The 20,205-nt window shown below is 41.9% G+C and overlaps 1 protein-coding gene across 3 annotated transcripts in view; it reads right to left on the minus strand.

The window, feature by feature from the left end:
* The window catches only part of fanca (FA complementation group A), a 29,233-nt gene that overhangs the window by 1,668 nt on the left and 7,360 nt on the right, over nt 1-20,205 (minus strand). For 2 of the 3 annotated variants that reach the window (XM_085280737.1, XM_085280735.1), the window contains exons 11-38: nt 19,933-20,009; nt 19,135-19,276; nt 18,789-18,922; nt 18,531-18,641; nt 17,436-17,531; nt 17,227-17,286; nt 16,881-16,969; nt 16,410-16,470; nt 16,258-16,307; nt 16,045-16,115; nt 14,278-14,376; nt 13,379-13,512; nt 13,220-13,290; nt 6,979-7,078; nt 6,673-6,860; nt 6,338-6,428; nt 4,864-5,061; nt 4,637-4,710; nt 4,070-4,198; nt 3,767-3,848; nt 2,749-2,918; nt 2,486-2,591; nt 2,313-2,372; nt 2,120-2,224; nt 1,818-1,933; nt 1,299-1,455; nt 659-721; nt 72-165 (exon numbers count right to left, since the gene is read on the minus strand). In XM_085280737.1, the coding sequence (XP_085136863.1) occupies nt 72-165; nt 659-721; nt 1,299-1,455; nt 1,818-1,933; nt 2,120-2,224; nt 2,313-2,372; nt 2,486-2,591; nt 2,749-2,918; nt 3,767-3,848; nt 4,070-4,198; nt 4,637-4,710; nt 4,864-5,061; nt 6,338-6,428; nt 6,673-6,860; nt 6,979-7,078; nt 13,220-13,290; nt 13,379-13,512; nt 14,278-14,376; nt 16,045-16,115; nt 16,258-16,307; nt 16,410-16,470; nt 16,881-16,969; nt 17,227-17,286; nt 17,436-17,531; nt 18,531-18,641; nt 18,789-18,922; nt 19,135-19,276; nt 19,933-20,009 (2,928 nt within the window). The remainder of the gene's footprint in view (nt 1-71; nt 166-658; nt 722-1,298; nt 1,456-1,817; nt 1,934-2,119; nt 2,225-2,312; nt 2,373-2,485; nt 2,592-2,748; nt 2,919-3,766; nt 3,849-4,069; nt 4,199-4,636; nt 4,711-4,863; nt 5,062-6,337; nt 6,429-6,672; nt 6,861-6,978; nt 7,079-13,219; nt 13,291-13,378; nt 13,513-14,277; nt 14,377-16,044; nt 16,116-16,257; nt 16,308-16,409; nt 16,471-16,880; nt 16,970-17,226; nt 17,287-17,435; nt 17,532-18,530; nt 18,642-18,788; nt 18,923-19,134; nt 19,277-19,932; nt 20,010-20,205) is intronic. The other variant, XM_085280736.1, reaches the window with a different exon arrangement.

Raw genomic sequence — 20,205 nt, forward strand, 5'->3', positions numbered from 1 at the left:
TCAGTTCAACCACATCAAATTCAAATCAGATTTAAAAGATGACCGGAGCACCGAGCTGCTGTTCACTTTACCGCTGGACTTAAAGATGAGCAGCCAATCAGGAGAGTCCATCAACACAGCCAGGAGCTCTGTGCATAAAGCCCGGCCTTCTTCATAGCTCCTCTCCTAGAGGAAAAAAAACCATGCACGTTATAAAACACAGACAGAAATAACAATACAGTCTTGTCTTTTCCTCTTCAATTTATTTTCCATTCATATCCGTTTCCCTCCTATCCCAGCTCTCATTGGTTGACGGGCAGGTGCTCACATGGACACAAATCCATAAAAAGGACTTTTATACACGCAGAATATCAAAAGCAGCACCAGGGTCCAGAGGTTGGGGTCAAGACCATACTGCTAATAAAATATTGTTATCCTACAAATTGAAATAAAATAAGCAATTATCATATTTAAATTGCTAATGTTATGTTCATATAAGTTGTGCATGTCTTCACAGTCAGTTCCTGTGTTCCTGGACTGTTTCTGTGTAGGATTCGTGGAACAAAAACAGACTAGACAAATGCATTGGAAAGACCTGTTTCCACTCTGAGAACTTGTTTATGAGTGTGAATGTTGCACAGTTCTAAATTCCAGCATTGTTGTTTAGGTGGTCAGTTACCTGAGGATATAGCAGTGTTGTCAGGTGGTCGTTAACGCACAGGAAAAGAAGGAAAACGAGCACCTGGAAGCAGAAACACAACAGCATTTTTGAAAAAGTGACTGAAAGCTTTGGAGACCAAATAAGCAGGATGGAGATGGGCTCAGTCAGACAGTGAACCTCTCAGTGTGATACTTTTGTTCTACTCTTCCCTTAATCAGAAGTTTAGATTTATATAACTTTCATCCACATTATTAGACTTTTTACCTTTACCCACTGTAAAACTGGTTCTATTATGTTGTAATCAAACTGCCTGTATGTGAATTGTATATAATAAATTTAAATATAGCAGCTGAATTAACAGCTGCTGAGAATGACTTCATAAAACCACCCAACGTCAGAAAAGGGCAGCAGCTGCAAGTCTTTTGTTGCTGTTGATTGGCTAACTTTGGATGCTCTGTTCAAAAGAGCACAGTGGATTTGTCTTATTAAACAAACCCTTTCAGCTCCTCTCACTTCTTTTAAGCCAGCTTTCGTCTGAGTGGCTGGTGGTGGGTGGGGCTTCTGAAGAATTCACAGTCTTTTGCCCATTAGATAGAATTAGATGGTGCACTAACTGTGAAAAAATGGACAGCATGCAGAATTCGTTTTATGCTCTTACCTGTCTGTATTTGGAGTCTCTGTCTGGTCGCAGGAAATTCAAAGCAGCTTTGAAGCTCGGCTTGTTTGCCTCACAGCCTCGCCAGACACGATGAAGGCTGGCCGCCAGCAGCAGAGCTGCAGCTGGAGGCATCTGCAGCAGCTGGCCTTTCTCCAAACTGCAGAGCAGATAGAAAGAAGAACTTTAACATGGGGTTTCTGTAGGGTTCACCAAGATAATTAGACACTTTTGAGAACTATTATAACCAAAGGAGGATTCATTTAATATGTTTCACCATAAGTGAAAAGCAACAAGCATTTATGTCTGCATCACATTTAAAGGACTACGCTGCACTAATGCAGCCACAACAAACCCCATGAAGCTCATGAAGGTGGCTGATACGAAGAAAAGTGTGCAAAGCTGTTACAGACATCAAGGCAGTCTAAGATGTGAACATATTTCATGTGACTTGTTCAGGTGTGAGCAGCTGTGAGGAGGTGTACATAATTTGCTGACAGTGGTTCATGAAGGAGGCGTTACCTGCAGGCCCAGTGCTGACATTCCGTGAGGAGCTGCAGCTGCTCCGGCAGCGTCTGTTCATCACACAGACGACGCCACAGTGACAACAGGACCGGACGGAGACGCCGCCACCAGTGCTGCACACGGACACACAACAAAGACGCTATATTCCTGTCATGTCTCTACACAACATCGCAGGCTTCACACAGGCTCTAATAGATCACTGATCTGTGATTCCAGTGATAAAAGATTTTAGGACTTTCTAAATATTGAAGGTGCCAAATGTGTTCAAAGGCATTTTAGTCAGAATGAACAGACAGTACCACTGTGGAGATCAACAAAACAGGACATTGCACGCTGATCTGAGACCAGGCTTTGTTGACTTCATATGTTGGTTGTCCACAACGTACACTGGCACCTAACAGACCCTGGAGAGGAAGCACACCTCTCAATAATCTCACAAGCTCACCTAAAGGTACAACCTGTATGAACTTTAGATTTCAGAAAGATTCTTACTCTCAGGAAGTGTGCAGTTATCTTGCAGGACAGCACGCCTGCTGGAGAACACGCTTTCCTCTAGTGCATGAACAGAGGGGAGTGCAGGTGAAGAAAGAGGTGAGCATAAAAAGTACTTTTTCCAGCCAAACATTTAAATCAGATTAATAAAAGACATTAAATGAGCTGCTCACCTGATGCTGGTTGATGTGTTCTATTAGCCTGTTGCAGCTCAGTGTTGTTCCCCCTCCATCAGTGTTTACTTTAATCAACAACACAGCTGGAAGAGCCAGGAGCACTCTGACACACACACAAACAGTAATTCAGTGGATTAACAATCGCAATGAGCCGACACGTATCACAGAACGAGTGTGCCAACAATACCCCATCAGCCTTATACAGCCCCCCCTTTGGCCACGCCCCTGCAATGCCTCCCTTCTCATATTTAACAGCGTACCTGTTCCATGTATGCAGCAAGCGCTGCAGGCTGACGTCAGTGCTGATGCTCTGTGAGGTCACTGTAGAGGAGCATCTCTGAAACAACACCTCAAACAGGAAGTCACCCACACCAGCTCTGCTGCCATGGCTGCCAGACCGCTCCATCATGTCCATCTCATAGACAAGCTCCTGCACATACACAAGCACGTAAGTGTTATTCACTAGTTTAACTGAAGTCACACAGACTGTACACTAATGAGTAAAACACAACATGGAAGCTGATGACGCTCCAGAAGCTGCTGTGCAACTTCTGTGTACGAGGGCTTTTATTTTTTCTGTTTTTACGTCTAAAAAAGGACAAACTTTACTACTACTGATATTTCTGCTTGTTCTGCAGAGTGAAGTGTGACACTTAAGGAATTTTTACCCATTCTGTAGCCATTTTTCACAAATCCACGCTCTTTAATTTTCAGGGCTTTTATTTTTTATTCATTGAGCATTCAGAATTTTTGTTGCATGTTTTTTAAATCAAATAAAAGGCTAAGATTATATTATTTTATTATAAGAATATATATGTAAGAAGATCACTTCACTAAAATATTTTTCTTGATCACAAAATGTTTTGTGTGAAGTTGCTAGCTTTAATACAATATACCTCAATATAAACATTATTTTTACCACACTTTATTAACTATAATGTCTACACAGCCCATCCATATGCTATTGCTGCAGAAATGGGGGGGAAAGGAACTTTTCAAAGTTACGTATCATTTTTTATAGTCATGAATACTTTTTTAAAATTTTACTACCTGTTTCACCAATTGATAAAACTGCAGAAACAGTGATAAACATTAGCATATAAAAGTCCAGATGGTGTTACTGATACACAGCAGTTTGACTGTTATACAGAAACAAAGCAAAACCGCCTTCTTTTTTTCCATATGTAATAATTTCTTAAATATTACATTAGATTCTTTGTTTTTACCAGGTTTATAATAAACAAGCTTTTCCGAGTGGTGCAGTTAGTGTACACGCACCTGGAGTCGGGACAGGATGTCTGGTAAGCAGGTTCCTCTTCCTGGCACTCTGTGCTGTTGTGCTTCCAGGCTCTGCCAACTGCTGACATCAAACATGCACACATGGACACAAATCCATAAACACTGTTTGTCAGGTTAACTGAACTTTTCCAAGCTCTAAAAGAGGTTTTTAAGTTACCACAAGCACTTTGCCTCTCCCACCGCGCCCTTCCTGACTTGAAGAAACATTTTTATTTGGGTTCTTGTCAAATATCTGACAGGTTCATTTTAAGGACTTCGCACATTAATGTTAACTACTAGTACCTTAACTGCTGGTCCATGATGGCATTAAGCAAATGAGAACAGAGGTTTTTCATGTCTCCTCCGCAGCCTCCCTGCTTCTCTGGACGAGTCAGATAGAGCTCCATGCAGGCCCACTGCTGATACTCCTGACTGCAGAGAGGAACAAATAAATAAAAGCAGGAACCCAAACAACTTTTTTTTCCTTTAGAGGTGCAGGGGAAGAAATTTCATCACAGAAAGAAGTATTTCAGATTTTAAGTTGACCAATCTCTCCTTCAAAGTCCTCTTCTGCACCTCTAGACCACCACAGCTTCAGTATTTTTGCTTGAAAGTCCTCTGCACAAGTTTGAGGTCTGCGGTGAAACAGCTGATTTGCAACAGGATCATAAAATTAGCAGCACCGCTTCAACCGATCTGTACGTGCATAAGGATTCATCCTGGAAGTGGAGGCTGGGCCAGTAGGGCATGTTTTTTTGCCTTTTGTTTCATTTTAAGTGCAGAGTTTCTAAACTTTAGATTAAACTTCCTATTGCTTTTTATGGCATAGATTTTATTTTCTAAACTCACACGGTGTGTTTGCCGTCTTACCGTTCAGCGTCAGGCAGGGCGTCCTCACTCCTCAGTACTCTCAGCTCATTAGCTAACCATTCTGAGAACAATAACTAGACAGACATAAGGAGACTTCATGATTATTACATCAATACAGCTACTCCATGAATCATTTTCTACATGCACTCAAACACCTGTGCTCATTAATGCAAACAATGTTTGCACAGGTGTGTGTTTAATGGAGAAACAGGGGACCCAGCACAGACCTGATACTGTGGTATCTGTCTGAGCTGCTGGAAGGCAGCGTTCCTCCACAGATGCCAGGCCGTCTTCCTCCAGGTGTTGTTGGAGTCAGTGATGCTGCTCCACAGCCCGGTCTGTTTCTCCTCCAGTTGTTCACTTAGCCCAGCATCAGCTACAGTTCCTCTGGCTTCAGGTAACAGTCGTGGGATGAGGTACAGAAGCTAAACACAAACACAGAATAGTATAAGTAGGTTTAAGTAATGAAAGGAGGGAAGGCCCAGAAAGCTGGTTAAGACTGACGATACACAGAATGATGTAATAAAGGCAGGAGGTGTTTTTAATGAGTTTTAAGACTTTATTCTATATCGCACTTTGTTTATTCGGGCTGTTTGTTTGGCTTTATTGATTAAATAAAAGGTACAAATGCAAGCACTGAGCAAAGAAGTGGTTTGCACTGTGACTGTGCAGCGTCTGTCATGATATTTGCATTTGTTCCGCTTCTTTTTACACAATAAAATCAAAACTTTGCACCGCCCTCATTTCATAGCCAAGGCCAAGCAAGTGTGGAGGAAACATAAGCTCATTATAAACTATTTGATCACATGCTTTTATTTCAGCTTCTCAAAGGCAGGGTGCGAGGTAGTTCTGCGTTTCTGTTTTATTTTATTGCAAGTCTCAGTTTTGGACACATCTGTTTTCTAGATTTAGCCCTCAAATTTAACCCTGTGCTTAAAGGTGACCCATTATGCTCATTACCAGCTCCATGTTTTTATTCCTGTGCTGCACTAGAATTGCTTTGTGTTGGTTACAGTTAAAAGAAAAATTCCTTATTTGTCTCTTTTCTGTGACTTTGTGCAGCCCCTTAGGTCACACTCTGCCAGAAACCAGCTGCTTTACATCCATTAAGGCCACCTTTGACTCTTTACCCAGTGACAGCCTATAATGAATTATCATCAAAGCTCTTTTTCTGAAAAGAGTGATTTCTGTCATATTTCATACCTGCTTATAGAACAAAATGTTCGGGTTTGCATCAGAAATTAGAGCGAGTACTTTATTCTAATAGCCCTCAAACCACATCTTTGTTGATATATACTGAGGTGTCAAAACTTGTCATTAAGGCTACTGGGCAAAGTCATCAAATGTCATCTTTATGGGGGAAAGAGTTAAGACAGCTTTCGTCTGATTGGCTCAGTGGGTGGGGCTTCTGTGCTCACAGTCAGAGCTGTGAGTCTAAAATGGGCAAATTAGGGATATCTAATATTTAACAGTAAAAGTTCACATAGATTACTTTACATACACAGAAATCTTTAATTAAAAGTTTCCAAGAATATGAGCATCCATATTTGTCGCAGTATGTATATGACAGGAAATAAGAAAAAGCATAAGACAAACAAACGGCCACCAAGAAATTATTCTGGAAAGGTTTGCATAAATTCTGGAAAGAAAAGCAATAAGCAAACCTCATTACTTAATCACATGTCAAATAAAAAAGGTTACCTTCTTATAGAGACTATGGGGGATACAGTCCTGCTGTTGAGGCAGTGAGTCCTCTCTGCAGATCCCATAACAGACAGCTGCTACACACAACCTGGACATCCACAATGAGCCAAATCACTATTACTGAACATATATTGTAGATGTAAAGATGTGGATTGTATGCATGGCCAATCCTTGTTAGTTACAGGTGCAGGACATTATCATTAACAAAGGAATTAAATATGATATCCACATACATTAACCAGTCAACTTTCTCTGCTGTAGGCACATAAAGAGAGCATGCAATCATTAAAACGCTCCATTAAAAGTCAACATCCATGCATGGAAAGCCTCACCTGGCACAGAACAGCATGTTGGCGTGTGTGCTGCAGGACAGCGCCAAGCTCAGAGCCTCTTCAGCCGGCACTGGCTCAAGCCGAATGGGCAGCACCAACTGAACCAGAGGACCACGAGACACCAAGGAATACAGGTGGACCAGGAATGCTGCCAGGCCGAGTATATGGGCAGCATTCAGCGACAGCCACTTCACATAGAAGAATAAAAAAACTTTTTTTTTCTTAAGCATGAGAATAAAATTAAAAGTCCACGACACAAAGTGAAAGTCAGATATAAATAGAGGGAATAAATGTGGGTTTATGCACCTGGTTGTGAAGCAGGTCCCAGAGTCTGTGTATGAGGCTGGAGAGGAGCTGTGTGTTACCAAGCAGAGCGCTCACAAACCTCGAGGCCCATGGGCTTTGTCTAAAGATGCAAACAATTAGAGCAGCAGCAATTAGTCGACTGAAAGGAAACTGGTTAGGATGTAATTTGACGACCAAATATAACTTTAATTTATTGTTTTCTATAGCTCTTTATTAGGGGTGCAACGATACTCGTATCGATATTGAACCGTTCGATACAGTGCTTTCGGTTCGGTACGCATATGTATCGAACAATACAAAAGTTGTAATTTATTTTATCAACTTTCCTTCTGACGATGCTGTCTGTGTTGAGCGCTCAGTGAATCTGCGTTCGACTACTCCGCCTAGGCTGCACTGTCGAGCGCAGATCCACTGAGCGTTCAACACAGACAGCATCATCAGAAGGAAGAGCACAGGGCAAGCTAGCGAGACAGAAGTTAAGCTCTCCTTGCAACATGGCAAATTGAACCTACCCCACCCTCATTCAGATCTGGCGTTTGGAATTATTTTGGTTTTCATGTGACATATGACCCTGAAGGTAAGCGCGTCATGGACTAAAGTAAAACAGTATGTTGGGTGTACCACGCAATGCTCAATTACATGGGTGGGAACTAGTGTGTTAGCGCAGTTAGCTCGTTAACGTGTTGGCCGTCTAGCCCCACGCAGGGGTAGCTCGTTAACGGAGATTTGCCGTGTTGTGGCGTTAACATCATTTCAACGAGATTAACGCTGACAGCACTAGTGGGAACACAACGAATATGACTGCACATTTACGCCGACATCATCCTAGTACAAAGACAAGTGGAAGCAGACAAAAACAACAAGCGTGCATGCTACAAACTTTACCCGAGTCATTTAGACAGCCGTTAGCACATGATTCTCCTTATGGGGACCTGCTATGTTTAATATTGTGGCGAGCTCAGACAAGGAGGAGACGGAGGTATCGTTTGGTCTTGCTTCCCGTGAGCCAGCCAGGAAGCACAGTCGTTTATTGACACCTGCAGAAGAACACTGCCGCTAGCTAACTGCTCAGCGCGGCAACCGCACAGCAGCAACAACAACAACAACACACAGGGCGCCCTCTGACCCCGGAAGGACACACCGTCGCAGCGAGAAGGCGTCACCCGTCACTATGGCAACATAAACAAAACATAACTGTACAAACAGAACCCCGAACAGCCCTGACCCGCTACATAGCCCCCACCTAAGGGGTCAGTCGTCCCCGACGACCCCATTACCCCACACAAAGCCCTGCAAATGTCCAGGTGCCTTCTTTTGGCGCACCGGCCGGACACGACTGGCGGGGGAAAAGTCACTCGGGTCAGAACATGGGGTGCCACCATCATCCCACTTCTGACACCAATGTGGCGAGCTCAGACAACGAGGAGACGGAGGTGTCGTTTGGTCTTGCTTCCCGTTAGCTAGCCAGGGAGCACAGCCGTTTATTGACATCTGCAGAAGAACACTGCCGCTAGCTAACTGCTCAGCGCGGCAACCGCACAGCAACAACAACAACAACAACACACAGGGCGCCCTCTGACCCCGGAAGGACACACCGTCGCAGCGAGAAGGCGTCACCCGTCACTATGGCAACATAAACAAAACATAACTGTACAAACAGAACCCCGAACAGCCCTGACCCGCTACAATATGCTGCTGAGAATATAGCCCAGAAGAAGCGGATAGTATAGCTTTTATTTCGGAAAGAGCCATTTCTCTGTAATAAACTCTCTTTTCCAAAGATGAGTGATTCCTCAATCAGATACAGGTGTTACCGCGCCAGATCCGCGGCCCCGAACCGTAGTAAGGAAACCTCTGGCAGTTACTTGAAGGTTCCGTAACTGACTCGTAGCCGGTGTTGTGCCAAAAAGTGATTGTCTGCCAAAAACTGATTTCCGGTATTTGCCAAAAAGCGATTGCTCATATTTAAAGTGCTATAAGTAACTTGTTGGGCTATAATATGTTAAACATATGTCAAATGCATCCCTTATGGATGACATAAAGTCATCTTGAGCCACAAACAACATTCGTGTAGCAAGATACAAGCCGCAATCAGTTTTTGGCAGCGACTTTTATATAACCTTTATTTATGCAGTAAAAAAAATCTCATTAACATTAAAAATGTATTTTGTAAGAGTAAGTTGCCCAACAGGACAGCAGAAATGGCAGCAAATATTACAATAGTTCTGTAAAAATATTTTAAGTGGGGATAAAGGACCGGATTGGTTATAATGTAAGTACAAGTTGTAAAGATACTTAAAAAACAGATAATTTTTTAATTCTTTATGTAACCCCTTTGTATCCCCTGTTCACCGAAGTCTATTTACGAACATACGTAAAGATATTACACATAAAAAATACACAGAAACACTGGAAATCAGTTTTTGGCAGACAATCACTTTTTGGCACAACACCGGCAACAGCTTACTATACAGGTCAACTCCGCTAGCAAAAAGATCGAAGGAGGCGTAGGAAACTGCTTCACCGAACTTTATTTCTTCTCTAAGGCACGAACACCGCGTACAGTGGGCTGAAACAGTTTACTCACAGCGAGCATCGCCGACACAACTCTGGCTGTCGAGGGAGTTATTATATTCCTTTTATTTATTTTCTTTTCGTCTCTTCTGTAGCTAACCGTTACTTTTTCCCCTTCTCCGCTCTCTCTCTTCACACACACACCAGGCAGTCCCGCTACACACATCCCGAATACATTTCCCATCAGGCTTCATCCTTAAAGGGCCATGCCTGTAACGCAGGGCTTGCAAAATCGCTAGCCCGACGTCCCGGGGCTAGCGATTTTTCCAGTCGGGCTACCAAAATCTATCTCTGCCCTGCCCGTTGGGCTATTGTAGGAAGGAAAAATATATGTCAATGCTTTTGCATTCTTTCGGAAATGTAGCTGGGTAATTATGTCATTGGCATCGGTGAGCCACTGTCAATATGTGACATATTGAAATCGCGTTTGAATTTGCGCTTGTTCTTTGCTTTCACTTTGCAAATGTCCAGGTGCCTTCTTTTGGCGCACCGGCCAGTCACGACTGGCGGGGGAAAAGTCACTCGGGTCAGAACATGGGGTGCCACCATCATCCCACTTCTGACACCAATGTGGCGAGCTCAGACAACGAGGAGACGGAGGTGTCGTTTGGTCTTGTGTTCTTGTGCAGTTTGCCACAAACGAAATCATAGACCCCCTATACTTGCTTCCCGTTAGCTAGCCAGGGAGCACAGCCGTTTATTGACATCTGCAGAAGAACACTGCCGCTAGCTAACTGCTTAGCGCGGCAACCGCACAGCAACAACAACACACAGGGCGCCCTCTGACCCCGGAAGGACACACCGTCGCAGCGAGAAGGCGTCACCCGTCACTATGGCAACATAAACAAAACAACTGTACAAACAGAACCTCGAACAGCCCTGACCCGCTACAATATGCTGCTGAGAATATAGCCCAGAAGAAGCTTATAGTATAGCTTTTATTTCGGAAAGAGCCATTTCTCTGTAATAAACTCTCTTTTCCAAAGATGAGTGATTCCTCAATCAGATACAGGGCTCACGAAATCGCTAGCCCGACGTCCCGGGGCTAGCGATTTTTCCAGTCGGGCTACAAAAATCTATCTCTGCCCTGCCCGTCGGGCTATTGTAGGAAGGAAAAATATATGTCAATGCTTTTGCATTCTTTCGGAAATGTAGCTGGGTAATTATGTCATTGGCATCGGTGAGCCACTGTCAATATGTGACATATTGAAATCGCGTTTGAATTTGCTTTTTGCTTTCACTTTGCTTCCCGTTAGCTAGCCAGGGAGCACAGCCGTTTATTGACGTGAACTGTGTATGTCACACAGTGGAAATTTGTATTTATCTTGTATATTGTTTTTATTCTGATTTTTAGTGTTTATTTATGAGTGTTTTATTTGCATGGTTTTATTCTGTTTCTATTGCATGGTTTTTAGTGTTTTATGTGACATGGTTTTTATCCACTGTGGACTGGCTGCACATGGGACAAATTAGCTGATAGGGACCACCTGCTGAGGCAGGGGTGTGTCCAGAGGTGGCCTATCAGCTGTGTAAAGACCTTTTAAAAACAGGCTAGCTGAGCACTGAAGAGAGAGGCTGGAAGGTTAATGCGAGACGGCCAGTGTGATGCGGCGACCAAGTCCTGACCTCATGGAACGGCAACAGTAAGAGACAACGCGTGTGATTGGCAGCAGGGCAGAGGTTTACCTCTGCCTGCATTTGTGAGTAGGGTCTCTACTGTTGTTTACTGGGTGCAGCTGGATTGGGAGAGGGTCACCATGGCCATGAGCCAGGGCCGCTTCTGGGACCATTGTTCTGGCCCCTATTTGTTATGTTGCAGGACACCGACGCAAGGGGAGCTGTGGCGGTGGTCACATTATGGATTCGGGTGCAGAACGCAAGCCGGGCTGGGAAGTGATGGGCCAGCGGAAGGACAAGAAGATGGGTGGCTCTTTCTTGTCTGCTGAAGACGGGGCTGGCGTGGACTCTGCTCTAAAGGAGGAATTCCTGGCCTGCTGATGGACCCATAATGAACATGTGGCCTAATTATAGCAAGGGGGGTTTTAGTGAATGTAGAAAATGGTAGTTTTACGGGTTTTAGAATTGTTTTTAGTAGAGAGCAAACATTTTATTACATACATTTTAAGGGTGTTTTTATTTGTGCTCCCTGGCCTAGTAATAAACTGTTTCTGATCAGACCTGCTTCCTCTCTGTGCCCGTGGTATCTGACTCGCTTGCTCCCCCTTGTATTTTAAAGAATCTTTCTTTTTAGCGTGACATTCTGGCGCGACCGCTTTAGTGTTCGCCACGCGCTACATGTATAGAGAGCGAAAGCACTGATTGGTGAGTGATGATAATTTGCGCACCAATTCCTCTGACATAGTCTTATCAATCGTTAGCTTACTATGCAAACATGACAAGTGAAATCTCCCGCAGCAAGCTTAAACATGTGAGAGGTTGATCGCGCAGAGAATCGCTGACCGTTATGTGTGTGTGTAAAAGTAGCAGGATATATATTTCAGTTCTGCTGAGCCAAATAAGACAGGTCAGGGTGAAGAAGTGACAGCCAAAGAAAAGCTTACCACAAAACGGAAAAGTTATGACAAATCAGACTATAAGGCAAAAAGAAAGTGCAGAACAAACACCAATTGCAAATAACATACTAAAAATAAACCTGAAAAATCTGTTTAGAACAGCGTACTATGTTGCAAAGAGTGAACTACCACTGGCAAAATGTAGCAGTCTTTGCAAACTTCAAAAAGCAAATGGCCTCGATCTTGGTTCCACTTGTCTCTTGACTTCAGCGGAAATTTCAAATTCAGGATCTGACACAGACTGATTCATGTCCTACACAGTTCTTACAAGTTCATAGAAATTTCTGTTCAATTAGAACCAAGTATTTGAGTTGATGATTGTAATTTTTATACAATGTTCTAATTTGTTTTTCAACAATTTTTTGATTAATGTTTTGTTTCCTTTACAATATTATACTTTAATGTATAATATTGTAAAGGAAACAAAACGGGAAACAAAACATCAATCAAAAAATTGCTCTCTTTTTTATTCGGGCTACTTATATTTATTTTGGGCTACCAAAAACTGAAGAGTCCCTGCCCGAAGGGCTACCAGGGATTTTGAAATTTTGAGAGCCCTGAGATAGATTTATTTTTTTAATTACTTTTGTTTCAGCAACATTAAATTTAAAAACTGTACTTTTGAGTTAAAATATATATTTATAATTTTAATAAATGACAAATTAAAAAGGCATGAACATTTTTTTTGTATCGAAAAAATATCGAACCGTGACACCAAAGTATCGAACCGAACCGAACCGTGAATTTTGTGTATCGTTGCACCCCTACTCTTTATATAAGAAGACTCTGAAGGTACCCTGGACAAGGTTTTATTTACATCTTGCAGAGGTCAACTTTCATTTTACAGGCACTAGTTAATATTTTGGCCTTTTAATTGGACAACACAAAGGAGACACATGTTGGTTTTATCACACCTTCAAATCAGTCAGAATCAGGATTCCAGATTCGGTGTTAATGATTAGAACCTATTTAGAAACTTGCTATCTGTTATTGCAAAGCTCTATTAAAGGCTTTGAGTCTGGCAAGGCATTTAAAAAGAGCTCAGGATTATTTAAATATACGATTTGCAACTTTTCCTGAAAGTTCCTACTCACTTATTCGGAGGGTTTGATTTGGAAGAATTTAGCAAGCACTGGCAGAAGTTTCTTAGGATCATATTGACAACCTGAGAGAGAGTCAATAAAAATGCATACTAGTTAGCACACACATACAGCAAGAGGGCTGCTGATTTATAGACTTTCATCAGTGCGTACTTTGACATGGAGCTCGGAGGACGGAGGAGCGTCAGTGTGAAGACTGATGACCTTTTGTCCAATCGGATCGTCGGGACGACCAGGGAAGATGACACTGAGCGTGTGTGAGATCCTGGACAGCTGGGCCGACATGTCTGAGGACACGTGAGTGTTGAACAAACTGTGGAGGAACCTGAAGGCCTAACACAGGCTAAGCCTTCATCAAAACTATTTTGTATACTTTTTCAAACGTACACATCATTCAGTAGCTGAGCCTTTATAACAGACACTCACTTCCTGAGGGTCTTTGATTCACATACTGTGGCGCCATCTTGTGGTTCACAACACAACAAGCCAAAAGCAGCAAACAAAACAAAAAAACTCTTTATTAGAGTGAAAAAGGTGGAATAACGTGGGGTATGCTTTAGGACAGGCTTTAGGACAGGCCTGCCTTCTGACTGACAAGTCGGGGCCCTTTGCACGGTGAGGCATCTGGAGGCTTCACAGTGGGACATTATTAACCAGTGGGCAACATTATTTTGGCTATGCCCATTTCTTATGTACAGAATGTGTACTTGTTGTTTAGCCCTCTTCTTTTTGTAAATCCGAAGTATTATATATGAGGAACCCTATAATTAGGCTCAAATTAGTTTAATTTGATGTTTAGCAACTACATCAAGGAGTTTAAACTATCAGCTAAAATATTACTAACCAAATGAAAGTACAGACCTGAAAGTGAGGTTTGTACGCATGTTGCTTAAGTTTAAATGCCACAAATGAAAAGTATATATAAATAAATAGAGATAAGATCAGAAAGACCTAAGAAACTGGTCTCTGTGTGAATCTCTATTATACACTGGTGAAGGGTTTTCCTTGACAGAATATAAAACGTGTGAGTGAGCGCATGAACACCTTCCCACCTCCATCATTTCCATCAACGACAAGTTCTGCAAACTCCTGCAGCTGAACCTTCAGGACCTCCAGGGGGTCATCATTGCCGTCTGAACACGTAGCATTCACTGAAAACAGGAGATGAGGATCAGTTTCTGACTATGAGATTGTTGTATTATATGAAATAAGTGCAAAGCTGAGGCTGCACAGGTCAGCTGCTTATTATGTATATGTACACGGCTCTCAGGGCTGAGAGTGTGGAGACAATTAAATATAATCAGCAATCAGTCTAACCTGTCACTCTCAAGCACAGCAGCTCAACTAACAGAGTCTCTGCAAAATTATACCCACGCGTAGACTGAAAAACACAAATCTGTCAAAAGGTGACAGAATTTATCGCACCGGTTTTCACTCATCATAGAGTGAAACCTCATCTTACATCTAATCTGACTTTCCCCACATAAACTCATCACACTGAGACATCAGTGAGTCAGTGTGATGAGTGCAGTGCTGAATGATCATGTGTGATGACACGCCTCTCTGATGCAGCACTTCTCAGATCATGAGTGCTTTGCTTCCTTCAGGAGGCTGCAGGGATAAAATCGACTCAACACAGAGGTGTACATGCACACCCAAACCCTTCAGGGTCTGGAGACGAAAGCTGATGAAGCAGCGTTTAAAACGTGCATTCTCCGAATGCCCAGCAGAGGGAGACTACACTTGCTGTCATGAAAGTATGTTTTCATTGATGTTATTGATTTTTTTATTATATTGTAGTCAAATAAAAGATAAGTCACCATATCTTGTAACTTATGCTTGACCATTCGTTACAGGTTGGGGATTATTTTTTTAAAGTCAGAGGCAACAAAGTTTCCACAAGACTAGCCCAGCTGTTTGTCTTCATGCTTAAATTGGGAAATGAAGAAAGTCTCCAGCGTCTGTCTCTGGTTTGGACGTGCAGATCAGCAACCCTGCCGTTCTGTCTGAGCCAGCACACCAATAGCAAGTAGAGCTATAGCAGGCAGAATGCACTGCATTAATCCAATTTACCTGTAGTTGTTGCTGATATATCTCCACTTATAAACTCTAATCACTGATCACTTCCCTTGAAAGACATTACCAGTCATTCTGTGCTCTCTTACTTTCTACTAAGAAGTACATTTGTTGAATGTCTCTCTGTCTGCTAAACCAAATAGAATTCCAAATTATATCTATTATGCACTATTTTTATCTTACAGAGGTGCTTTGCTGCTTCAGGGACAGGGTGACCTGTCGGAGAAACTTGGATTCTGGCTTCTGACAGAAATCCCAAAAGGAGAACATCAAGTTATCGGATTGTCAAATAGAGTTGGAAATCTAGTGCCAGAACAAGGATAAATCCATGTCTGAATGACTTTAAAGGAAACATTTTAGACTGTCAAAGAGCTCAGACATGCATCCCAGTGAGATGCTGAGGCAGGACCTCCAACGTACAAGTATTTCAAAGATCACTGGGTCAAACTTCCACCACAGCAATGTGTGAAGATGTTTGACCTCTCATCTTTCAAACTGTTGCAGCATGTATGTATGCTGTATGATCTGAGCACTCAAGACCACCATGACCTGACAATATGAACTTTGTTGTGTTTAATCAGGGTTTGTTTTAACTTTCAATTTTGAGATGCACACAGAACAGAAGAAATCAGGAGGCCTTGAATACTTTTTCACTGCACTGTGCTAATAATCAAACAAATAATGTCCATCTTTAAAATAAATAATAATAAATAATGTCAGCGGTCCTTTAAAAGAATACCCACTATTCTGTTGTCTCTGCTTCTGGCAGGACTCCATGTAGGATGAATACTGTGCAGCAGGGATCTTATCAGCTCTAAACACACACAAAAAGTAACAAATAATCATATTGTGGTGATGATGAGCAATGTTATCACTTAAAACAACTAGAAACTTAATTAAAGAAGAAACTCTGGGAACAACCTGCTGACATTTTCATCTCTCTGATAGAAACTCACTTTTTCAACGCTTCGATGAAACTCATTCGAGCATCGACTTTCACAGGAAGCTGCAAATAAATGACAGTTCATGCATGTCATGCAACAAAAACACAACCTCACACATGAGAATGCACAGAAGAATATCGGGAGGGATAACAGGAAGCGCTTACCACTCTCGGAGTGAGCAGCGCGGGAAGGAACCGAGTCAGGAAATACGGCCTCCGGAAAATACTGTGAGAAGACCAGAGAGGACTTTCAAATAACATGTATTTTATATTTAAAACAGATTATGAGAAAAGGGCCTCCTGAGCACTGACAGGCTGACTGGTTGGTTGCTTCATGTATATTAAAAATACATGTAAAATTGAGTTATACCATTCAGATCTTCTCAAGAAAATATCACAAAGTAATCCAGATCATTCTGTGAAGTCTGTTCTCATACTTTTGTATTTTCTATCCCTTTAATGTCTTGTGTCACTTTCAGACCATTAAAGTCTCTTCGTGGTTGTCCTGCTTTCGAATAACACCTTTCTGTAGCTGCTAAATTCTTTTAAAGAAAACACCTTAAAGCTCTCTTAAGCCGAGGGTTGGGGGCCCTGGCTCCTCAGCCCTGTGTCTGGTATAAATGTGCTGTAGTTTACCTGGCCTCCATGACTGTGGCAGAGATTCTGCCTGTGCTCTCAAACAGAGACACAGCTTTGTCCACATCCTGGGCAGCCTGACACTGAGGCTGCAGACACACAAACATTGGACTATTAGTCTTATGTCAACCCAGGACTCAGCGATCCCTAATTACACCCGTGTCCACACAAAGTTTTGTGTTGCTTGTTACTTAAGACGTAGAAGATAGTTTGGGTTCTGATGCCAGTTTGCGGGTTGCAGAATAGAATAACAGAGCATAGAAAACAGAAGGAGGGCACAGCATGGAATAGAATATGTATCAAAAATTAAAATTATAATAGAATATCCACTGTGTGTCACTGTTACCTGCACCGATGTACCTGCAGCCGAAACATCCTCATATAAACCCATGTCCTCCACTGACTCCTGCACACACACACACACACCATGATATTTAATTCATGTGTGCTACACTATTAACCACAATCCACTCACAGTGTTGTTTTTATTGTATTATATGGAAAAATCAAAGTAACACGGTGATAACGACCTTCTTCTTTCCCTTTTCTTCTTACCTTGAGGTCAGCCAGTCTGGTCTTAGCCAGTGAGACGTACTCCATCAGCAGGCTGCGGTGTTTCACAGGCACATATGGAGGGTGGAGGATGTGAACCTAGCAGGGGAAAATGACAGTGAGGTGTCAGAGCTGGGCTATTCCTCTCAGTTTCTAGCGTTTTCTTATAGTGTACGCTCTCCAGGAAATGCCATAATTCTGCTAGCATTTGTTCCCAGCAGACATGTAGTTATGAATATATAAAAGTATTCATGGGCGATCCATTTTTCATAGCAGATATGTTACAAAAAGTAGAAAATAGCAGCTGAAAATGATCATTAACAAGCAAAACAAGCAAGCAGCATGAGAGCTCAGGAGAGCGGCTGTTGACAGCAACGAGCAGGCAACACAGAAAACCTCCTGGAGCGATTAGCATCCCCAGAACCAGAGGGGACTTTCACGTGGAAATGGAAATGCTTTGTCGAGAGGTTTAAATAAGTAAAACTTAAGACTTTTTTAATATTTAAGATATTTAAGTGGTTATTCTTTAGTAGTCATAAATATTCTATAAATGTTTTGACATATTGTTTTTTAATCGGATTTTTTAAACTAGTGTATTTCTACAAATGGCAAATAAAAGCTTTTATCTTCTGTACATGAAGTTTTCATATCACCGTGTCCATTGAATTTAATGTTTCAACTTCAATAATTCCTCAAAATATGTGGTCGGACCTGCTTCTGCTTAACCTTGAGTAGAATTGAAGTCTTAAATCTAAGAATTAATACATTTGCCGTGTGTAAACAAATGATGAATAATCTTATTTTCCATAAGCAAAACACTGCTGCATTAATGCACTCCGATAAGCATTAAGATTTCAGTGCAACAGCGACTGAAGTAGCTTCAGGTTTAACAAACACTGCAGCTACAGCGCTCAGGATTCAGACAAGTCAAGTGAGTTGAAAAGACTGAGAAGATGCGCTCACAGTAACAAAACCAGCAACATTAGTGCTACTGCAAATCAAAGCAGTCTGCACTAGCAAAACAAATAAGGGAATATAAGCATATTAATACCCTGTGCATTCCTACTAAGTGTAAACTCAGAGACGCGTGGATGTCACCTTGAGGTACTGTGGAGGTTCAAAAGGCACGAGGTCAGAGAGGAACTTCAGCAGGAACACCAGCGACTTCTTACTGCTTGCATGATAGCTACTGCCACCACCGAACGACATCTGGAAAGGTAGAAAAAGATTCTGCTGGTATTAAAAATATTCAAATAAAAGGTATAAAGCTCTCAGTGTTTCAGTCTATGGCAGAAAAGGTAATTCCCAAAACTATTAATAAACTAGAAACTATTAATGGATGTTAAAAGGCGAAACCTTGAACCAGTCGCTGTACGAGGGGAAGATGCCGGGTCCTTCCAGTCCACCCTGTCGAGCCAATAAGAAGGCGGTTATGAGGTTCTCAAGGTCATAACCTTCGAATGCAGAGTTCAGCAGTCTGGACAGCAGCTCTATCGGAGACACAGAACAGGACAGATATCACTGTGCTCCTCTCTCTCTGAAATACTAGTTTACTGCTACAGAAACTCGAGTTTATTTCAATATCACTACGCTGGTTTGGAATAAAGGTTGTGCATGATTTTTCTTTAAATTTGGTTTTTCTTTTTCCTTTCACACATAAGACTTCCACCTGTCTGTGCTGATAGACCATCAGCACGCCTACCTTTGAGGCTGGGCTGGGCACATTGGTAGTACACCAGCAGGGTAGAGAGGAAGCACAGGACATGTTTCCAGTTGACTTCATGGGTTTCCAAAACCTGCTGCAGGTGACGCAGCAGCTGCTCCACGCTGAAGACCACAGCCAGCTGTTAGAGGAACAAAACAGCACAGAACAGTTACTCAGCAGTCCCTGCTGACCACTGATTTGTAAACTGTGGGTCTTTTCAGCTTTTTAGTGAAAGCGTTAATCCTGAAGAGGAAACCACTGATGTTGGTAGATAAGCGCTTGTGAGCTGGCAAAATGTGAAAGAGACAATATCATACAAATGAAGGTCTCAAAGTTAAAAGCAACTTAATACCTAAAAGTCATAGTGAAACCAGCATCCTGCCGCACCTTTATAATTGATCATATTGCAGTGCAAAGCTTTGTTTTAACTTGTGATGAGGAGATCGATCTGAAGAAAGTGCGCTTAAAGGGAGAAGGAAAGGAGCTAAAACTTGACTTCTAACAATCAAATCAGTAGTTTCTTTACTCCGCCTCCTCACTTAAAAACCAAATGTGGCTGATCGTTCTCGGTTGTTCCCCCAACCTCGGGAATAGTTTACAGTCTCACATAAAGTTGACAAAAAGTTCAAAAGTATTTCCACCTATTTTTAGTTAAGAAATTAATAATAAGAAATTCACATTTAGCTTCAATTCAGACACAGAAAGAAAACAGATATAATACAGAACATGTTTTCTTCTTCTTAATCTTAATTACATGTGACAAACTGACAAACCCAGTTACAGTTACACATTTACCTGACGGAAGAGAGAAGTCAGCAAGCGGCTGGCTTTTGCAAAGGTCCACTCATTCTGCAGGGTGATTGCATCTGACACTGAGAACATATCAGTTATGTCATTTCTGCAGCATAAAAATGACTTTTAAAGATTTATTTACACCACATCAAATATCGCTGGACCTACAAGTGATTTGAGTTACTTAGACCTTAATTTGATGCTTTTTGTGATGTTTCCTAAAAGAGTTTTTATTAAACTTATTGTGCAATATTTATACCACATGGAGAGTTAAAT

Source organism: Mchenga conophoros, linkage group LG7, assembly GCF_057382185.1.
Source record: "Mchenga conophoros isolate Kocher_MC1m ecotype Shallow Benthic linkage group LG7, M_conophoros_male_GT1.1, whole genome shotgun sequence".
Classification (NCBI taxonomy): domain Eukaryota; kingdom Metazoa; phylum Chordata; class Actinopteri; order Cichliformes; family Cichlidae; genus Mchenga; species Mchenga conophoros.